We start from the raw sequence: 21,759 nt of genomic DNA on the forward strand, positions 1-21,759 counted from the left end.
TGCTTTTTCCCCTTTTTTCTATATTCGGCTACATAACCAGCTTGGAATTTTAAGTTTTAAAGCTGTCCTCTCGCCGAATTATGCTTTCACGTCGTATACTATTATGAAAGTATACTATCGAAATAACGATTTCTGCTCTTTTCACGCCACAATAAAAACAATTAAAATATAAATTTGGCCTTGATTTCGCGGTGTCTCGATTATTTTTTACCGCAACATTGTATTTTGATGTTTTATCAGCGATAACGCCACTACGTAAATTAACATATATCCCAATTCTATAACCCTATGTTTTCTTTAGCGACATCATAATTGACTATCATATATGAAGAGGGACATCCATACGCGTAAAAAGTCTAAAATTGATAGTCTTGTATGTTGTGATATCTATATTGATGATTTATCACGGTCAAGACAATGAACCCATGACAAATTATATATTTAAGAAGCTCCAAGAATATTGATGTGACGCCTCAAAATAAATTAGCCAATACTTAATAGAAAACATTTTAATTCTCTGCGACACTATTATGTATGCGTGGCATTGATCGTACCAAGAACGCCATGATATCTATGTGGGCATTGTACAAAAATGATTGTATAAGTTCCAAAGACAAGGAAAAAAGTTAGATACTTGGGTACGTTATGTGTGTTGGTTAAAGGCAAAAAAACACAAAATCTATTTTCGAAGCTAGCCCAATAGCTTACAAAGTAAAAGAGAGAACAAAAAGGAGAACGATAAAACAAGGTAAAAGTAAACTTGGAAGTAGGGAATCGTCGATCAGTGAAAGTATGGGTCGACGAGGTTTAGCTTATCCATACATAAATATGGAAATTAAGTGCAGAAAAACGTTGTTTCTTGCCTCAAAAGACGAAAGAAACCTTAGTCCTTCCTTCGTCCTTCTTCCTATTGAATTGTCTTTCTCACGAATGTGGGAATATATTTTTCTAAGGACGAACGAGAGAGAGAGAGAGAGAGAGAGCGAGAGAGACATTAGAGAGAGAGTGAGAGAGAGACAGAGAGTCAAGCTGCACCGGCGGCAACAGGACCAAAAGGATTCGAAAAAGGGAGAGAGAAAGCAAAATAGAAGACGGCCAATGCAAGAAAAAAAGAGAAGCGCGGATAGGAAACCAGTTTAGTGTGCAGCAAAACGCACGCACAACACGTATACTACATACCCTATTCTATTATCCACGGAGGCTGTTTGTGCGATGCAGTTATAACTCATTCAGTCGCGCAGTGTCGAGACAAAACGTCAGGATTCTGAAACAAGAAGAATTTTTCGGTGCAGCGGCTTGTTTTCTTTCTCCTTCCCCTGCAAAGGAATAGGCGATTGGTGCATCTGTTTTTTTACCGAATGTACTTGCGTCGTTACGCACATCAATTAGAGAGAAAGAGTAGCGCTGCTAATGACCTGTCAAATATTAATTGACTCGCTCTGAATGAAGATGCAGTTTTTTTGTAGCCTGCCAGTGATTTAGAATGACAAGGCAGAATTATCATACATACGGAGTGCATCAACACATGTAGAAAAAAAATCGCTAACACACTGAGATACGTACATTCATGGCGGAGTGATCTGACAATCATGCCCGATGAATAATTCGTTAAATATCAAATAGTGCTTTCGTGTGTATCTGAAATTAGATTCTTAACGGGAAGACGAAAGCCAATAGATAATACTCGTACCGCATAACGAGAAATACAATTAAATTTCATTGAAGCTCGATTAATTTCTTCTTGTTGTATAATGGAGCGAGAGAGTCTAATGAATATCAGACTCTTAAGGTTTATATATTTCTGCATGAAAATTTAAAGATACACGTATCCTGAGTGACAGCAGCAATCGAAGAAGTTTAACTCGATTTCGCTCTTAATAATTAGCTCCGAGCTAAATTACATCTCATGTGAATTTGTCGGGCTATCTTGGAAAGTTGGCTGCGATCAATGTTTAATAAAGCGCCCTGAAGTCTCACATCCTATGTAAGTCTTCGATAGAAAGAAAGAGTCTCCTAATGATATTGAACCGTTAACATCGCGCATGAATAATCCATCCTTATTTCGCAAGGAAATATCCTTTTACACAAGGCGACTACATGGCAGGCAAGCAGTCTCCGCAGAGAGAAAGAAGAAGAAAAAAAGATACGTCCTCTCACGCATACGCGGATACATGCTTGTATCAACGTGTGTATGTATGTGAGAGTTTCTCACTTTTGGATGCGCGCAGCTAACTGTACATAAGTTTGGCTATGCATGCAGCAAGCGCGCCGGGCTAAACGTCGCTCCCTCCTTTTGGCAAATCGGCGAAAAAAGGAGAGAGCGAGAGAGAGAGTCTCCCACTCTCTCTCTCTCTCTCTCTCAGCGATATATAGCTATATTGTACATATCGCGGTGTGTCGCACTCGCTTGCAAGAGCGGAGAAAGAGAGGAGGAAGAATAAAGAGTAAGCGAGTGCGAGAGAAAGCTCTGCGTGTACACGCAGTAGTAGTAGTAGTAGTAGTAGTAGTAGTAGTAGTAGTATAAGTGGCGCCGTGGTGGTGGGGGGTTGAGGGGGTTGTCATAAGGGGGGCCGAAAAGAGTGTGTTGAGAGAGAGAGAGAGAGAGAGAGAGCGCGCGAAAGCGCGGTGGCCCCTCCAGCCCCTCTTTTCTCTCTCACTCCAGGTTGTTTTTTAAGCGAGTTGGCAAAAGTGGGGGCGCTTACCCCTCGCTCCGCTGCTGGCCTCCCCTCCCCTTTTTTAGAGGAGCGCGCTACGCTCCGGCTATGAATTTTGCGACACTCAATAAAAAGTGGTTCCACGAGGTTAACATTTCGGTAACTATACCCCTCCAGACGCACACTCGCACGCACGCACGCACACAGCTGCACGTACTTCCCTCTCTCTTTCGGGTTTACGGGACGCACACAAGCTCATTAGGCTGTGTCAGAGCGGACTACTATAGTATACACAACTACTAATGCGAATAAGCGAAGAGGAGAGAGAAAGAGTGAGCGCGAGAGAGAGAGCAACGAGGCAGGCTGGCGAAAAAGAGTGGCGAGTCCGCCGCCGAAAAAAGTGCACGGGAGAGGAGAGCTCGAAGGCAGCAGAGGCAGTGGCGAATCAAGTGCTGCCCAGTCGCGTTCCCAATCACTCTTAGACTAGGTGTCCGGCTCTCGCCATCTCGCCGCCCTTCGTTTTTGAATACCAACCAAACACACTATCTACCGATCCGCAAGCATACCGCGCGAACACGTGCTGCTGCTTACTATCGAGTGCAATCCACCGTCCACGTTTTCCATTCACACACACACATACACACATACACACACCCAACACAACACACATGTTCACCTATACACAGTGCTCGCGTTGAGAAGACTGAACTTTTCGATCGAAGGAACAAGAAAAAAAGAAAGAACACGAACTGCCAGCGCTGACTTTTTTCTTTTCTTTTGTTTGATTTGTTCGTTATTAAAGACTGCTTCGATATACCATCAAATACATGCGTGACAAGTGCAAGTATATCGACTGAATGATAACCGTACTAAAGAAGCAAGAAACTGTGTCAGAGCGTAGAGTACTGTTGTGCTGCTGTTGCTGCTACGAGTGCGCGCCAAGTGAGATGGACGTAGGGCCGGACTCGAGGCCACGGGATACTACTGCTACCATTACTCCCTTAGTCGTCGTCAGCTGCAAATAGACAGCGCCGCGAGGAGACGACGAGCCGCCAGAAACACGCGAACCAAGGACTCTTCACGTTACGAAGATCAGCAAGGACGAGAACTTGGCGCTACGAGGGAACGACGACCACTGTTTCTGTTCTACACTGGGACCTGAACAAGGTACGGCATACGATTAGATTTAAAAACAAAACCAAGTCATGCTTGCATTTTCGATCTCCATCTTCCTTTTTTGCGAGAAAACTCATATTTGAGAATCAAGGAGTGCCATCCGAAACTGCAACGTGGCTATGTCAAAAGAAAGAGGTTAGAGCGCGTGACCTTGCAACTGTTTCGCAACGACGATAACAAAAAAAAAATCTATCGAGTAGCGATTTTCAGCATTTTTTCTTGTTGCATTCTTTTGTAGTAATTATAAATAAGGACGATTGATAATTATAAATATTTTCAATCTAAACAAGGCCGTTGAAAAGTAAAAATAAAAAATTTCGCATATAGTTTACGAGTTGACGGTTATCCTCCGACAAAAACGTAAAATGCTCGGGAAAATTATTGTAAAAAGAAAATGGTATTTTCGGTACTGTAGGCAGTTTAGCGAGTATAATGACGAACAAAGAGATTCTTTACATGACTTGCGACCTTGTGCAAATTTCGTGCAAATAAATAAACGAGATAATAAGTTTGTCAAGGCTATATTTTTCATCGAAATCCTACAGTCGAATACGTGATGCTTCGTTGCTAATTCGTTCATTTTTACGAAGCTTTCCATGGGTTTTTTCGCAAGCAGAAATGATTGCGACGTGTGGTCACTTGGCCTTGGGCAGATATATTAGTGTACGTCCCGGCGAAAAGAGGAAAAAAATTTAATAAATCTATATACCGAAGTATTCCAAATAAACTGGAAGCTCTCGGAATTCGATAATTAATCCACGACAAGCCCGCATTTCCTACACTGTAATCATTAAAAGAAATAGCGAAAGGCAGTCGATTGTTATTGTACTTATCGCGAGGCAACGTGGCTTTCCCACTTGTCGCTTTTCCCGTGCACTTGCATCCCCGGCGCGCGAAAGAGAGATATCACGAGGACAAGCGAGAGAGAGAGAGAGAGAGAGAGAGAGAGAGAGAGAGAGAGAGAGAGAGAGAGAGAGAGAGAGAGAGAGAGAGAGAGAGAGAGAGAGAAAGAGAAAGAGAAAGAGCGCGCGCAAGTCTGCTTACAGCTACGCTTTTTTTGCTCTCGTGTAGGCCGCGAGGGAAACGTACTAAAGCGAAAAAGCGCAAGAAACGGACTTGCTTTTTCCTCACGAGTTTGTAACGCGATCCCCACATATAACAATCGTTGCGTCTACGTATAGGCATTATTGGCGACTAGTATTTTGACTACGTTCACAACTATTCCAAACAATATTTTTTACAGTACGCGTGTTATACCGCCCGCATAGTTTGTCGAACTAGCGGCGACGGCTGCTGCTCGATGACTAACCTGTTTGGAGTAAATGTAATAATAGCGGGTGGGTGTCGGCGTGCCCGCGGTCGCGCTTGTTGGCCTAGACCGTGAACGAGAGCAGCATAGTGTCGGCGGTAGCAGGCTAGACGATCGCTAGACGGCCGTTAGACGGGTTCGCCGACTCTCGCTCTTTCTCTCTCTTTCTCTCTCGCTCTCTCTCTCACTCTCTCTCTCTTACTCAGCCGCTCGTCGGCGGCGGCGGCGGCCGGCGCGTGACGTAATCCCCCGCTTGCGCCGCAGCAGTAGAGAGCCAAACACACAGCGCGATCCTTTGTGTGCAGACGCGAGCAGCGCTTGATATGTGCAGACGCGCCGCCGCGTGACCCTGACTGGCTGGATCAACAACGAGCCACAACCTCTCTCTCTCACTCGCTCGCTCGCTCTAAGTGTCTTAACCAGTCGTATCGCTTCTCTCTTTCCACGCGTTCTATTAGTAGAGTTTGCGACGAGCATCGCCTCTTCTTTTTGCGAGCTAGAATTCGTCCGCCTAGGTTTTTTTTCCTGCCAGGGCAAAAGCAGGTGTCTTGACAGGTTGATAGCGTGAAATATTTTCAGTTCTGCGGCGGAAACCATTGTTTATCTAGGAAAGCCACTTTACAGAAAAAAAACGCTCGGTTATCGACGCGCGTGAATAGTTTGTTTAAAAGTGCCGCGACCCCGCTCGGCAATCGGTCAAGCTTTTGACCGTTTATCTCTCTCTCTCTCTCTCTCTCACTCACTCCTTCTGTAAAACGTGATAAAACGTAATATTCATTTCTTTCCTTTTTTCTGTGAAAAATCCCGTGTTCAAACATAGAGAATCAAACCGCATGGTTCTTCGGTATGGTCCGTATGGTTCTCTAACCGTTTGAAACAGAGTGAGAGAGAGAGAGAGAGAGAGAGAGAATATGGCGCAGAGCGATCATTCATAGCGCCCCGGCGTTGAGAAATATTCGGCTTTGATTAATTTATCGCGACCAACAGTAAATAGTAGCCATAAATTGGGAGCGCATATTCGACGTATTCCAATTTTACGTTTGCGTACCGATGCGCACGCTCGGAAAAACAGCGCTCGCAAAAATAGCGACTGTCTATAGAGTGCCCTGCAAAAATAGCCACTGCAAAGAGAGCGAAAGCGAGAGAGAGAGAGAGAGATAGAGCTTGCACCATTGACTTTGCTCGGCGGTTTAAAGTCGAATTTTTTTCAGCGCGAGATCTATGAATAGTCTTTGGAAAAAATAAGAAGAGAGGGAGAGAGAAAATGTGCGAGGAAAAAGCCGCGCGGCAGAAAGAGAGAGAGAGAGAGAGAGAGCATGTGTGGCACGGCGATCGGGCAAGTCCTTTTTGCGCGTCCTTGTAGCGCGAGCAATGGCGCGAGTAGGCACGGAATATCAAGAGAAAAAGGAGCGGAGAAGAAGAAGGATCGGCATTGAGCGCGCTGGACTTTCAGGAAGTGGAGGTCCCTCTCTACTATATACTTGCTACTAAGCCGCGGCATAGTAGTATATAAGCCTGGCTCGCCTTCGCACAGGTTGGCCTTGAGAGCAAGCCGCGCTCTGCTGCGCGCGCGCGTGTATACGTGTGTGTGACGACGTGCGCGATCGTCCTGTCGTTCCTTTTTCGCAGCTCGCTGCTCACTCCTCTCTTCTCTCTTCTCTCTTTCTATAGCGCACTCGTTGGTTACGTGACGCATCCAAACTATATACCTCTGTGCAGCTTGTTGCGCCCGTGTACTGCACACGCACGCATGTCTAAGGCCTCGCGCACTTTCGAGGACGATTTGGTTGCCTCCCAATCTACCAATTTCTTGCCTTTACGCCGCGCGTATTGCGCACTTTCAGCTGCAAGGCAAAATATACACATTCGGCGCACAAAGAAAGCCCAGGCGCTAAGTGAGGCCCACCACGGGCTTGATATTCTACAATTATGATTCGGACTCTTTGTGTTGGCAGAGCGCTTTGTAGACCAGTATATTCGAGTAAAAATCGGCAGCGAGCGTTGCAAGGTTGCGGCAAAACAAGAATATACACCGCGCCGCAGCAACCTTGGACAGTTTTATTATTCGCGATATCTCTCACGATCAAATACTTATAGATTATCCAGCGGAGCCGACAAATTCAACTGAAACAATATTCATTCAGCTCACCTTTCCTCGCCGCTCTCTTGCCGTATAGCCGTGCACTGTTTCTCTTTCTTTTTTCCTTAACCTGCCTCCAAAGTCAACTTTTATCAGTCTATTCCGTCACTTTAGCATTGCATGCAATGCTGGGCTCGTTTACATAAGCGCGAATTTTTATTATTCGGGTCCTGAAATAAATTTCGCATGGCAAACGCGAGTTGCATAATCAGCAGCGGCGCGCGTCACTTTTGCTCATAAACGTCACGAATCTTTGAGGAATTTTTTTTATTCGACGATCGCGAAAGGATCGAGTGCGCGAAAGCCTTGGCGATAGCTGGAACATTTTTGCAATTTTCATTCAACTATATTGGATTACTGATTTAAACAAATGACCAGGTCATCGATATCTTTCAAGTGATGGCAACGACTGCATAGTTAATATGTAAATACACGAGAGAACGTAACGCAGAGAGAGAGAGAGAGAGAGAGAGAGAGAGAGAGAGAGAGAGAGAGAGAGAGAGAGAGAGATGGATGGATACAAGTACCCACCGCGGAGCCATTGATTAATCAAGGTTGTAAAAACAACTGCGCGCCGAATCGCGTTGCATCTTGAGAAACGCAAAAAGAGCGGCATTTGCAAAGCACACATTAATGAGGTCGACGACATCCATCAGCCGCGCGTTTGACTTTGAAATTTTTCTTCAATATGCGTATGTATGTCTGTACAAACTCATCGCTTTGATTAGATTAGACGCTTAGTAACTAGATTATGTTATCTCGGACATTAGACTCGGCCCACAAGTAAACCATACGAGTCTCTAATGCTTAGAGCGCGTCGATTCTTAAATTCTTCTGACACGCCATTTTTACAGGGACTTGAATAAATTATCGAGCTTTCATATACGTAGAAAAGGGCAGATAATTTATGACGGCGTGAAAAATTTTCCAACGTGAGAGCCGTTGCAATTTTTTTTTCGAGTTCGACAATTATTCCTTGTCATAATTACTCCTGTCACGTCGCATTAATTTGCTTGTCGATCACAGCGGCCAAATTTTATTACCATTTTAGCGCGTTATATTGGAGAAAAATACTAATCCGATGACTGTTTTTTTTTCTTTCCTCGCGTAAGTATTGCTTTTTTTCGGTCGTTAGTTCCATTAATTAGTGTACACTAAAAATTTCTTATCCGGCATTAATATTTTCTAGTAAGTTACAGTATCTTATCAGAGAGCGACCGATGGAACAGCAAGTAATAACGCACACTACGTTAATTCCAGCTAAAATCTCTCTTGTCAAATCAGTCGTATAAGTCGAATTGATAATGAAACGATACACAAAAGTCAGCAGCTTGATCGGAATCATCGGCTCTTGCATTTAATCGGCCTGCGAATAATACAAATCTATGACCTTGCCCGAAAATAGGAGTTTGCATTCCGATATATTCTTAAACAACTCTTGTATTTTATAATACATTTTCCTTCTATACTACGCTCACGTATTCGCGCTTTCTCTCTCTCTCTCTCTCTCTTTCTCTCCCTCTTTCGTCTCTTACATTCCCTGAGTTTTGAATTTCATCTATGCTATTTGTAGGTCATCTAAATGACAATTTAATCTTTTCAAGAGGCTATTTAAATTCTGTTTCTTTTTCTTCTTTCTTTCATTCGCCACACTCGCTATTCAAAGGAGTCATTCGCGAGAACAGGAAAAAGAACTATAATTGTTGTTTTTTTTCCTTGTACGCACTCAGAAAATGTAAGACAGCATATCCGCGCGGCGCCAAATGTCAGTCGCTACGAGGAAAACACATCTAATGATTAATATTGAATAGCATATTATCTTTCTTCATAAGGCTCTTTGTCTCTTATGCTATGAAAGAAAGCACTACAGCTAAAACGATCGCAATTGTTCTGCACGAAAATAATTATTTTTTTAGGTGATTCACCATCTTGGTAATATCTTGATGGCTAATAGTAGTGACACTTTTATCGATCTCACTTTTTAAAAAACGTACTCAACTTTTAACCTTCGAATATACATTGAAACTCAGTAACGTAGGATAATATGTTTTATTACATTGATCGTCGCAGCTGCTTAATATTTCAACCTACTGAAATGTTGAACGAATAGCATCAAGAAGAAAAAACCGTCTGGTACATTAATTATCGTACCACTTAAAATATACAGGGGTACGGTGTAGTTTTAAAAACCTAATAGCGCAAGTATACATCACACAGTGTCGTCGAATATGTACGGTTTTCTTGCTTTGGAGTTTGGTATATATCGTGGCGTTGATTACTCTTGCAGCTCTCGGCCAACCCCCGTCACTTCAATTTAAGCACCGTTTTGCGCTCGCAGTCGAGCATGAAGTGTTCATTGTTCGGCTGGCCGAGTGAGCGCGCGAGAGAGAGAGAGGGAGAGAGAGAGAGCGAACGGTACATCGGGGGCAGATCGAATTCCTGCGGTTCTTCTCTCGCTCACTCGTTTCCTTCTTTTTCTCGCTGTTAACCCGTGCATATGTATGCGTGTGGTGTATGTGTGTATGTTTGTCGCTTGGACGACTGTTTTATATGCACTTCTTGTTATCGCAGATTGTTAATTCTACTTTATTTTTATTTTTTGAAGGTTAGCGCTTTTTTGCTATCTCGTGCGTCGAAAACTTATCTTATCGGTAAGCAGTCTCGAGAAATTTTGATCCTAATCGCAATTGATTGAAAGTTTTTTTGATGATCAACGCAAGAGTGGCAAGAAAAACGGAGATTTCTAGTCTTGCATAGGTAAAAAATATTCCAGCCAAGCAAGTTGGCTCGGCCATCCACGTGAGAACGAGTTTGCACGTGCTCTCGTCGCACCAGCAGAAAAAAACCGGAGAGAGGAAGATAGCTCGGGTCCGTCTCCGGGAGTTAGAAAAGAGACCCCCTCGAGAGAGAGAGATGCAACAGCTGATCGTGACAAATGGCACACATGTTCGCCTGGCGCTCGTTTAGGGTCTCTCGATATATTTATGCAGATGCTCTTTCGGGTTGTGCTTTGTCTCGTGCAACCACCTCTCTCACCTATATTCGTGAGAAGTCAAAGCGAGAGAGCGTTCAAGTGGGTCGCCGTTAATAAATAATCCATTCGCGTTCTCGTTCGCGATTTGATAAAGCGCGTTCTCGTTCGCTGCAGCCACAGAGGGCGAATTATTTATAGGGAAATCGTGTCAAAGCTATAATCTGTCAGGTTTTCCAAAGAAATCGGCATCCGCACGCCACACGATACATCAACTATTTAAGTAAGATATTAGCAAGGACTGCTTCTCTCTCTCTCGCGCGCGCGCGCGCGCCCGCTTCGCTCCAGTCTGTAATGTGAGAAAGGGGGAGACACAGGCGGTCGGCGCTGCTGCAGCCTCGAATTAGCAAAAGAAGAGGGAGCCAAGCGAAATAAAGCAAAAGAGGATTGACAAGGAGCGCGGCTGCTGCATCGAGGCGACCACTCGTACAGCTCACGTGATGCAACGTCTGAGCCGCAATTAAAAATATAACAACGTTGTGACCTATTTTCTGCGCTCCGTGCGAGGGCCGCGCGCGCGTGCGGAATAATATTTTAGGATCTTCGCCATTTGATCGAGGAAACTCGGTCGTGAATGAGTTTTAGCCCGTCAATTGCCTTGAGCAGCTCTTTTTCTTTTTTTTTTCGCTTCGAGAAAGTAGGACTTTGCCGTGACTCGTTTATAGCGAACTAAATTCGATGTGCGCCGTGGTGCGATTGCAACAAGCTTTACAAATATATATTTGCAGCCGAACGTCGCCCATTTGCCATGCATTTAGACAATTGAAACGTCAACATTAGACATGTTTTTCGAGTAATCAGCGGGGAAAAGAAGGAGTTAGGGGAGAACACGGTTAATTGAATTCCCAGCCGGAGAGAGAGGGAATTTTGTCAAAGGGTCGTTTAATATCGGTGAGAATTCGTAATTAAAAAAAAGCGAGAACTCGTGTCACGTATCTTAATTTTGGAAAATGATCTGTTTTAATCAGAGACAAAAGCATCGTCATATGTTAATGTGTATGTGTATATATGTATGCAGTTTTTGTTTAGGCTCAGGTGAAGAAAAGAGATTACTTTAGAGGTTGGCACATGGGAAATCCCGGCAAGAGTCCACTCGCCGATGCATAGAATTTTTCAATAGTTTTACTTCCCCGCACCGCCGCTGCTGAAAACGTTCCCTACATTCTTGTTAGGATTTCCCATGTGTCAAGCCTCTCTCTCTCTCTCACACTCAGTCACTGGTAGTGTGCAAGTATAAGGGCACATAAACCTCCGACCGATACACGTAAATCTGCAGCACACTTTGCTGCTACTGCCGCGCCAGATGAGGTCGTCGCTATGAACTGCCAACGTATTTTTTTGATGTCATGATTATCATCTCTCCTTTTCTCTCGTCGCTATGCTTGTTTTTCTGGTATGTTTGATTTTACCATGTGTAAAGTGCAGCATTTGATTTACATCACTTACATTTTTTTTCCTTTCACTGATGAAAATAGTTGTTATAATTGCATTGCGACAGAGGATTCTGTACTATACGTATCTCGAAAATAATTAGACTAAATTATTTTTAAAACATTGTTAAAATTTTTCATCGATAATAGCTTAAAATTTCCAATTCTTCATAATTATTTTGAAACTACCACATTGCTTACCCAAACCAAATGATTACCAAAATTGAAAAAAATATCTATGAAAGGGATTGGCAGGCAAAGACGAAAAAAGTCGGGCATCAATGCGAAACGAAGAAGAAAAAAGCGCATTGATCCAAACGCATATCGGCGCCGCGCTGCAGCGCTCGACTAGCAGGTCTGCCCGTGCAGCTATTGCACTACTAGATTATCGCGGCAATGCAGCTACTAGATGCACGCGAGTAGTATATTCCTAGCGATGGGCAGGCAGCGACAGAGGCGTCGAGGTAAGAGGTGCGTGTGCGGCAGCCGCGTCGCGCTGATTTCACGCTCGTACTACTGAAAACTCGCGCAGATTTTCCACGGGTAATTCACCAATTTTCGCCAGATTTTCTTTTTAATCGATCGTCAACGTTATAATTCGATCTGTGCATGCGAAAATCATTTGAAATCCGAGTGAAAGAAAGCATCGACAATGGAGCATGACTGCGATGACTAAAAATACCATTCGCATAGTTTCGCGCAGTGTGTGGTGTAAACAGCTTTTTATCTTTTTAGTTCACGGTTTACATAGACCCGCACAATGCAGCACAAACTTGGGTAACCTGAGCCCCCTCTCTCTTACTCCCTGGAAACCCGTTGCCGTATAAAAGGAGAGAGAGAGAGAGAGAGACGTTCGAGAGAACGCGTTTAAAAAATAGTCGGCGGTCGACCAAGTTCGACGACCTCGCATGTGCCGAAATGCATGCTAGCGAGCGACGACTAAGGCCCTGCCTTTTTAGCGGAAGGAGAGAGAGAAGCATGCAGCGCGTGTGCTACGTTTTTGTGCGTGGGCAAGGAAACGGTTTTTTTTTATTTTACTCTCTTCGTTGTTGCGACTAGAATCACGTGGATGCTGCAGGTGTTACGAGGATTATACATGAAACGTGGTATCAGTTTCGTGATAACGAGCGGGATCGGCGTTGTCCTGTTCGTCAGCCTCGTTAATTATGCCATTCAATCCGCACGCAAAAACTTTATAATTAATAATGCGTGTACGTGATGCGGGCACGAGCCTTCTTCTGTTTTATGCTACATTCAAATTGTAAACTTATTGAAAATTCATGCAAACCGCTCGGGCAAAAAAATAAAAAGTTTGATAAAATTGCCTGCGAGCAACAAGGTAATACAGTAAAATGCGTGCGTAAAACCCTAAAATTTGAAAAAAGGAGGTTGTTGCGGTGAGGCAACTGCTAAGTATGTAATCGCGTTATACATTCGCAAAAAAAGCACTTTTACCACAACAACCAGGAAAAACTGGAAAGTAAAGTTTTATCATGTGTTACAAAGCATACGGTTCAAGCAGCGCGCATCATATGCATTTACTTTTTTTCGGGGGAGAAAAGGAGAGAGAAAGCTTTATATGTATAATTACATCCTACATGAAAACACAGGCTAACGTCAACCATGCATGGCAGTATCGTTGAGCCGTGCCCAAACATTGTTTTGTCGATAGTCACTTTAATGTATGTGTGCTACTGACGAGTGCATCGCCGACTACATATATATATATATATATATATATATATATATAACTCATCACCGCGTGCAAAAAAAGTAATTCGGCTGCACCCTGAAATTTCGTGGACACGCAATTATAGAATACGGGAAGGGTACACGCGCACACGCACGCGCACATTGAGAAAAAAGAGTATCACTTTCGGTAATAACGTTTTCTTGTCAATTGACGGGTGCGCCCGCACAGGAAGCAATGTACCTACTTTTCACACAGTTTTCAATTTTTTTTCCGCTTTAGCACGTCATGACGTACACGCACGTTTTACGTAAGGGTCCGCGGGTGCGTGTGTGTTTGTGCAAGACAGAAGAAAATGTTTGAGGAGGGTGGTGGTAGCGGGAAGAAGGTTGGCCCAGTATTTCACGGCGGCGGGCGCTTAGCTTTAGCCTTGAACCCAACGCGCCGGGAGAAAAGAGAGCGATGCCCGCTAATTTCTTTTCTCGCTCCCTCTCTCTCTCTCTCTCTCTCTCTCTCTCTCTCTCTCTCTCTCTCTCTCTTTCCTTCTCTTTCCCTCTCTTTCCCTCTCTTTCTCTCCTTTCTCTTTCGGTCTTCCTGCGCACGAATAACTCTGTGGCCGAGGGCGTATTCTCTGTTTTTTATTCGTCACCATTAGTGTCAAATTAGAAATCAATTTCTTTATCATTACCAAAAAGAAATAAAGAAAAAACAAGAAACCGCTAATTTCCCGCGGAATTGATGCGTTTTTCGAACTTGCGACAATATCGTTGAAATGTTTATTTTTTGAATTTAGTTATAAACGCGAGAGCGGATTGCGAACATAAACACGCGAAAGAGAGAATAGCAACTAGCAAATTCCAATATACAGAAACAAATAACAAGGCGAAAAATCGGGAGTAACCAGAGAGAGTGAGAGAAAAAAAGAGAATTGAAAGTGGAGTTGGAAGGGATTTACAGGCACATCATTGGCCGTCGAATAAACGCGACTGGCTAGCGACGAATAACATTTGCAGTAGAGGCAGACAGATATTCGCAGGCTGTTTTTCCCCTCGGTCGCCTCTCTCTCTCTCTCTCTTTCGCGAGCACACACACACACACACACACACATACATGCGTACGCGCATACTAGCGGACAAAGACAATGTATAAGTACTCCCATTTATTCATGAGTGACGCGCGCGCATACGTGTGGTACACATTCGCTTTAGGTGTGTACACTTGTCTCTTTCACTGCGCAAGCATGAAATGTGCAGTCGCGTACCTTGACGGCCGTGTCGATTTTTTGCTTTTGTTGCCATTCCCACGATCAGCGCTCGAGTTTTGGAAATTGGGATAACGCCTTACAGAAGCGCAAGAACGCCGAGTGCGATGCGCGCGAAATCAAGGCAGACGGCGAGACGATACGTATGTATGTATGTAAGCGTTAGCTTTTATGCGAGCTCAAGGGCGCTCGGCGACTGACTCACCGGACGTCACATATAGAAAGCATCCTAATAATTGCGCTCTGCATGGTTTCGCAATACAAAAGAACGGCTGCGCTCGCGAAGCTCCGCAATGTGCTCGTCGAGCGCGTTACGCAACAGAAATTGGCCGTCGTTTTCCGTCGTTTTTCTCAAGTAAGAAGAAAAAAAATATGGCCATGGAGCGAAACGAGGCGTAAACGCCCAGGCGAAAAACGGGAAGAAATAGCCGAGGAAAGGCTAAGGAGAGAGTGGGCTCTCGCTAGGAATCCAATCAATAAATATTACAATGGAGAGGGCGGCCCCGCGAGAGGGGCAACTAGCGGCAGCGGCAGCAGCAGCCCGCCTTTGCGCGCCGGGAAAAAGGATGTATCCATCCCTCTCGACTCGCCTCTGCGCGCTCGTTCCTCATCTTTCGGCGGTCTACCCCTATTTTTCTCCTTCATAATCGGGACTCTCTCTCTGCCCCACTACTCTCTAAACTTTCTTCTCGCTCGCTCGCTCCAATTATAGCTGCGCTCGCTCCCTCAATTATCCCTTTCTAAAAGCCGCTCTGCTCTGCTCTCCCTCTAAACTTTCTTCTTCGGAACGCGCGCGGACGTCCCCACTCTCCACTCTCTCTCTCTCTCTCTCTCGCGCGCGCTCGGATGTTTTACTTTTCTAGCTATGGCGAATTAAAACGGCGCCGCGCGCAGACGAAGAAGAAGAAGGGCGTAATGATTTTTTGAGGGGGCGAACACATCGAGTGGGGTCGGCTGCGCTGGCTGCCTCCCTCGCCACTCTGTATATCCTGTACATATGCACGGGGAGCAAGAAAGACAAGGAGCCGCGGGCTCGGTCTCTTCTATTGAAGCGCACTCGTTGCGCTTCTCTTTTACTCCCTCGAAGAGAATGCCACTGCACTTGCATGCCAGTCCTTTGGCATAATTATTTGTCTCCGCGGTACGTTTATCGGGGCGGCTCGATAAAGCTAATTAGCTAGAAAGCGAAAGGCTCGATCGATCGATCGATCGATCGATACGAATCTCTTTGACCTTCGCACTGTTAATTTACAATCAGGCCAGATAGCGCTAGCCCACCTGCTCGTACGAATGGAGACGTTGCTCGGCGGTGAAGGTCAAGCGAAGCTCGCCAACTGTCGGACTTTCACGCGGTGGAACGGAGCTTGCGCAAATTTTCAACCGCGTCAGTTACGACAGGTCTACTTTGTCTCGGTCTCTCTCGCTCTGGCAAGTCACTTATCGACGCTCCAATTCTCTTTTTCTCTCGCGCCTCTTTTCCCCCGAGCTATTTCTCGTTTGCCTTTATTACTTATCTTTAGTCCCGCCTTGCAGAGCTGCACCAGCTATTTATTATTTTCTTCGAGAAAGCGTGCGAGCGTCTTCCGCGTATATTTACCGCGAGGCTTTTTTTAAAAGCTCACGCTCTACTCTCCACACGTCGACTTATATTTATACCGTAGGCAGCGCCAGCGGCTCGCGCGAACTATACGTCGCGTATGACTATCTGTCGCTCTTTGTGCGAACGCCTTCGAAAAACCCTCGAGACAATGGCGCTAGTATGAAAAGAGCCTGCCTATAGTTGTAATGACTAATGGAGGTGGCAAAGTTACGACCGCCCTCTCCTCTCGCCATACTTTTATGCTTTACGAGCTCTTATCTCGTTCGCAAATTGCGGCAATAAAAATGTGTGAAATGGATTCAATGAAACTATTATCGTCGAGCAAACTAAAAGACGAAAAAAGTGGATTTTCGAAATTTGCTGTTTGGCGCACAAGAGCATTAAGCGCGCCGACACACGCACGCCTCAATTATTTTAATTCTCTCGGCTCTAGACGAGCTGACTGCGCGATCTCAGCCAATGTCAATCTTTCAGCCTACGTAACAACGGGAAAGCATTACTGTAGACGATAACGGCAATAGCTCGGCGAGATTTAACCTCGGTGCACGAGTCGTTTGTTCGTCAAAACAGCGAATGCAGCCCAACTTTTCTCAAAAACAGCTCGCTCGAACAAATATGACTCAGTCAATGCTGTTTATCAGTCTGTTGGCGCTTGGTAGTAAGATGCAGATTAATCACTAGTGACGTACCTGTCGACTTGTGATTCACCTCACCACACCTTCCGTCAAAGTAGTAATTCGATCTCGCGCATAAAACGTGTTCGAGGCAGGGAAAACGAGAAGAAGACGAGCGTTACGTAAAATAGTTCAACAACCCCACGAGAGAGCTGGCCCCTCCCGCAAACGTACACTATAAGTAGTGGCCTCTCCCCGCTTCTTCAAGGGGGGTGTTATATAATTTTTGAGCATCCCCGCGAGTGAGCGGGCGGCAGACGTTGAATTTCATATAGCCATACTTGCCATTCGCCCCCTTTTTTCGGGCTCGACTCACTCGCTCGCTCGTTCGCCCCCCACTACACTTCGCTCGCAGCGCAATCTGCGCGCGCAGGATTCATTCGTATTTCGCGGGCCGGCGTTTTTCGGGCGCGTTTGCGCGCACAGCGACCGAGAGCGCGAGGCAGACGGAGAGAGAGAGAGAGAGAGCAAAAGAGTGCGCGCGTATGTGCGCGCGCGAATATAAAGCGCCCAGCGCAAAAGGGAGGGAGAGAAAGCAGTCGCGACTCTCTCTCTCTCTCTCTCTCGCCGCGAAAAAGGCGCCGAGAGAGGGGAGCGCAAGGGGAGAGAAGGACGACGAGAAAGCTCGTCTTCGGCTTCTGCCGCGCGCACGGAAAAGAGTGCTGCTGCTCCGCTCTGACTCGCCCGCCCGCCCGCTCTCGCTCTCTCTCTCACTCACTCTCTCTCTCTCTCTCTCTCTCTATGTGTATATTATAGTTAGTGTGCTCGTCGTCGCCGCCGACAACCGAGAGCGGATTTTCAGTTTTTTCACTGTCTTTCTCTCTCGCGGCGGATCATTGTTGAGGGAGATGACGACGATCAGCCGAGTGCGCGACGATTGACAACTTTCGTGTCACCACCACGCCGGCGGTGGCGGCGGCTTTAACACGTGAGCAGCCACGACAACACAGTGTGTATATATGTGTGCGACCGCAAGAGGATAACAACTCTACCGACCTCTCTTCTCTTCGACGTCTTTTTAAATGACTGTAAGTCCCTACCCGACAATTTTCTTCTTCTCGCTGTGCTTCGCCGTGACTTTCCGAACCATGCATATATAAGCTTGGATTCTTTTTTATTTCAGTTGATATTAAACACGTCATTGTGCATGTTTTCTTTTAGCTATGTGACCTTGAGTCATTACTCGATAAATTCACCGAGAATTGTGCGCCAATTAAATTTGAAAAGAATCGCGAACTACTCGAAAGTTGCTTTCCGACGAATTATTTTTGTTCTTCAGCAAGATAATGATTTTGAAACAGTGATTGAATGAAATATAAAGAGAAGAACCACGCTATGGACTGAATGAAAACAGTTGTCGTGCATGTACGTTATCGCTCGAGCGGTGTGTGAAACCCGAAGACGTGCAAGTATATGAACCGAGCGATGAGAGTGCGAGATCCGCGTCTCGTGTGTATAGCGTATGCGTACCACGTGACTTGTGCACTCGCAAGCGAATTTCCGTTTGCACATTCGAGACCGTTTAAACGATTAAGTTTTTCATTTAATTACGTCGTTTTTCTTCTTCTTTTTTTCTTTCTCGAGATACTGCTTCTCCTGTCCTGAGCAAGCGGAGTATCAGCTATTTTTTCTTCTGCGTAGATAATCGACTAAACATAGTTCTAGAGAGATACTCTCCTCGGATAATTGTATGCACGCACCTTCGCACACTTTACACTAGATCGAGCTTGTGCAAAAAGGGTGAAGTGCGTGTGAACTCGTACGTAATAGTCCTCGGTGACCCAGTGCACGCAGAAAAACACTGACGGAGAAATTCTCTTTTTTCTACCCTATATTTTCCTCCTTTCTCGCTGCTTTCTTCGTCAGTTTATATCCTTATTGTCTTGACTGCGCTCTCGGGATCAAAATCAGTGAAAGTGTGACAGCAAATCGAGCCGCAAGTATAGCCTCGAGCGTTGCTAAAGCCTGGATTGATTTGTCACCACGAGCGTACTCCTTTTTTATCGGCTCCTTGTTTTTTATTTTTTTTTATTTTTACTGCTGCGTATACGCACACATGGGCAAAACGAGAGAGAGAGAGAGAGAGAGAGAGAGAGAGAGAGAGAGAGAGAGAGAGAGAAAAAGCGCGGTTTATTTATTTGACAATACAGCCGATCGGTTTTTAGTTTCTCGTTATCAACACCAAGCTTGCACACATGCAATATCGAATCGTTGGAAAATTGACGATGCAGTTAACGCCGTGACCTTTGCGTCCCTTTTTATTTATTATTTTTTGGTTCTACCGAGCTGACAAACCACCAACGATTTTTTTTTTAGCACAGCGATACCACTCGATTGAATTCAATTGAAAAGTAAAACGTTCCAATTTTCGCAGTTCAGCGCAAGAGAAAAAATAGCGCGAAGAATTTTCACTGTCTGTTTGCTTTGAAAAGAAGTTAACGCTTTGAATGTGATCGCTGATAAAATTCGAGTGGTCGTGTTATAAAAAAGTGCTCTGGGTGGGGGTAGCGAAGGCGAACTGTAAATTCGTTTTCTCCTCGGAGGACGTCTTACTTCTCTTCTCTCTCTCTTTCTCTCTCTCTTTTTTTATCGAGAGATAGCGCGCTATCAGCATACTTTAATGCTTGCACTTTTGTAAGTGCTTGAACGATGAAGGGGGGAGGGGGAAGGTAGAGGGGGCACAAGAATTATTTAATCGTACATGCTCTGGCTGGGCTCCAGCCGGCCTAATTTTCCAACTCCGAGGGATAGAGTCGCGACGATAAAAGACGCGACAGGCCTAAATAGATATAGAAAAGAAAGAGCCGCAGCGTAAGAAGCAAAAAATAATATTGCGAGCGGAGGAACTTCCGCAACTAAGTTCGCAAGAGGCGGCACCGCGCAGATAAGTGCACTATACATATACATACACATATACACAGTGTATGCGTTTGTATGTGCGTATGTGTGTAGATATCGGTAAAAAGTCTAGCACATGCATAGACCGTGCATTCACATCCCCAGACGTCGACACCTGTTCGTATAGTAGCGCACTGCTTGCTGCATTTCTCTTGTATACACTGCGGAGGATCTATTAGTTTGAAAAGATGAAGAGTTTTCGTCGATAATATCCGTAATAATGCGCGTTGAGTGTACGATATCTTTTTGCAAAGCAACGTTTTACCTTGAAAATTCGTGTGAACCTTGGGGGCCTCTCCCGTGTTTATTTATGCCGGTTGCAAGGTCTACCCCCACCCTATATACGAGAGATCGCGCGCATTAGTCCAGAGAGAAAGAGTGAGAGAGTGTGTGAGAGAGAGAGAGAGAGAGAGAGAGAGAGAGAGAGAGAGAGAGAGAGAGAGAGAGAGAGAGAGAGAGAGAGAGAGAGAGAGAGAGAGAGAGAGAGAGAGAGAGAGAGAGAGAGAGAGAGAGAGAGAGAGAGAGAGAGAGAGAGAGAGAAAAGGTGGCTTCCCCACCAATGGTTTTTTTTGCGAGACAAACTGCAGAAAGAAAAAAAAAACGTTCTTTGCAACTCTTTTCGCAGCATAGCGCTTTTCTCCTCCTCCTCCTCCTCCTCCTTCTTTCTCTCAAAACAAGCTCTTTATCTAAATTTATCAGTGCTTTTGTGCGCGATGCCCGACGTCTTATCGGGATTTGCCGTATACTTTCGAGGTAAAGTTGAATTGCAACTTTCTTGGCGAAGAACAGTTTTCGAAATGCCAGACTATTTGGTCGACTGATGTAATAATCGAGAAAGCGACAGAGATTCGATTGGCAAATCGTTGCACGACGTATTATCGCATTCCGATTGTAAATAATTATTTGCTGATTTAATATAATAGAAAGGCGAAAGAGAAACGTAGACACGGAAAAGAGGTTAGTCCCGCTGTGATTTATTGCCGATCATTTGGAGCGGAATCGATAATATTAATATATTTCCCCCTTTTAAACATTATCATTTTAATATAGCAACGAGTTGTGCGACGAGCAAAAGCTTCGCAAACAAGACCAGTGCGATTCTAACGTTCGTATTCTTTCCCGTGTGTTGCAGGTGAATAGGCATAACGATGGTAGACACACAACACTTTTGCCTACGGTGGAATAATTACCAGAGTAGCATCACATCGGCATTCGAAAATCTGCGAGATGACGAGGATTTCGTGGACGTCACGCTCGCCTGCGATGGCAAGAGTCTCAAGGCACACAGGGTCGTCCTGTCGGCCTGCAGCCCCTACTTTAGGGAGCTCCTCAAGGTACATAAGTCATCCATTTGGCTACCACATCCTCCTCTTTTAAAATGTTCCGACTGCAGCCTGGCTCAATCGTTCGTACGTTTTGCAGAGCACACCGTGTAAACACCCGGTGATAGTACTGCAGGACGTGGCATTCAGCGACCTTCACGCCCTGGTCGAGTTTATCTATCACGGCGAGGTGAACGTGCATCAGCGCTCCCTAAGCAGCTTCCTCAAAACAGCCGAGGTGCTCAGGGTATCGGGACTCACGCAAACGGCCGATCAGACCGACAGAGATGAGGTAATTGACAGCAGTCACGTGCATGTGTGAATGTGTGCTTTACGGGCTAATATATTTTCCGATCAGTCGAATCGAATAGAACGGAAGAGCAGAAAGAGAACGACTATATCGGTCTGTTTTTTCGGTGCGCGAGCCGGGGATAAAAAATTCACGAGCGCTCCTCAGCGAAAGCGTTCGATATGGCTAAATTGTCAATTTAGCGACCCACATGAATTAGAGACGGAATCGATTAACCTGGAGCCTCGAGACTTTTTCCCTCGGTTTTCATTAAATATAACGAGC

At 45.1% G+C, this 21,759-nt stretch overlaps 1 protein-coding gene across 11 annotated transcripts in view; it reads left to right on the forward strand.

Annotated features, from left to right (window-relative positions):
• Positions 1 to 3,052: 3,052 nt before the first annotated feature.
• Positions 3,053 to 21,759, forward strand: part of LOC131666218 (broad-complex core protein) — a 51,235-nt gene continuing 32,528 nt past the window's right edge. For 10 of the 11 annotated variants that reach the window (XM_058938676.1, XM_058938678.1, XM_058938682.1 and 7 more), the window contains exons 1-3: positions 17,643 to 17,993; positions 20,996 to 21,197; positions 21,286 to 21,477. In XM_058938676.1, the coding sequence (XP_058794659.1) occupies positions 21,012 to 21,197; positions 21,286 to 21,477 (378 nt within the window). In that variant the 5' untranslated portion in view covers positions 17,643 to 17,993; positions 20,996 to 21,011. Of the gene's footprint in view, positions 3,822 to 17,642; positions 17,994 to 20,995; positions 21,198 to 21,285; positions 21,478 to 21,759 lie in introns of those variants that run through there. The other variant, XM_058938677.1, reaches the window with a different exon arrangement.

This window comes from Phymastichus coffea, unplaced genomic scaffold (assembly GCF_024137745.1).
Source record: "Phymastichus coffea isolate CEN01 unplaced genomic scaffold, Cenicafe_Pcof_1.1 PCOF00057, whole genome shotgun sequence".
In the NCBI taxonomy this organism is placed as follows: domain Eukaryota; kingdom Metazoa; phylum Arthropoda; class Insecta; order Hymenoptera; family Eulophidae; genus Phymastichus; species Phymastichus coffea.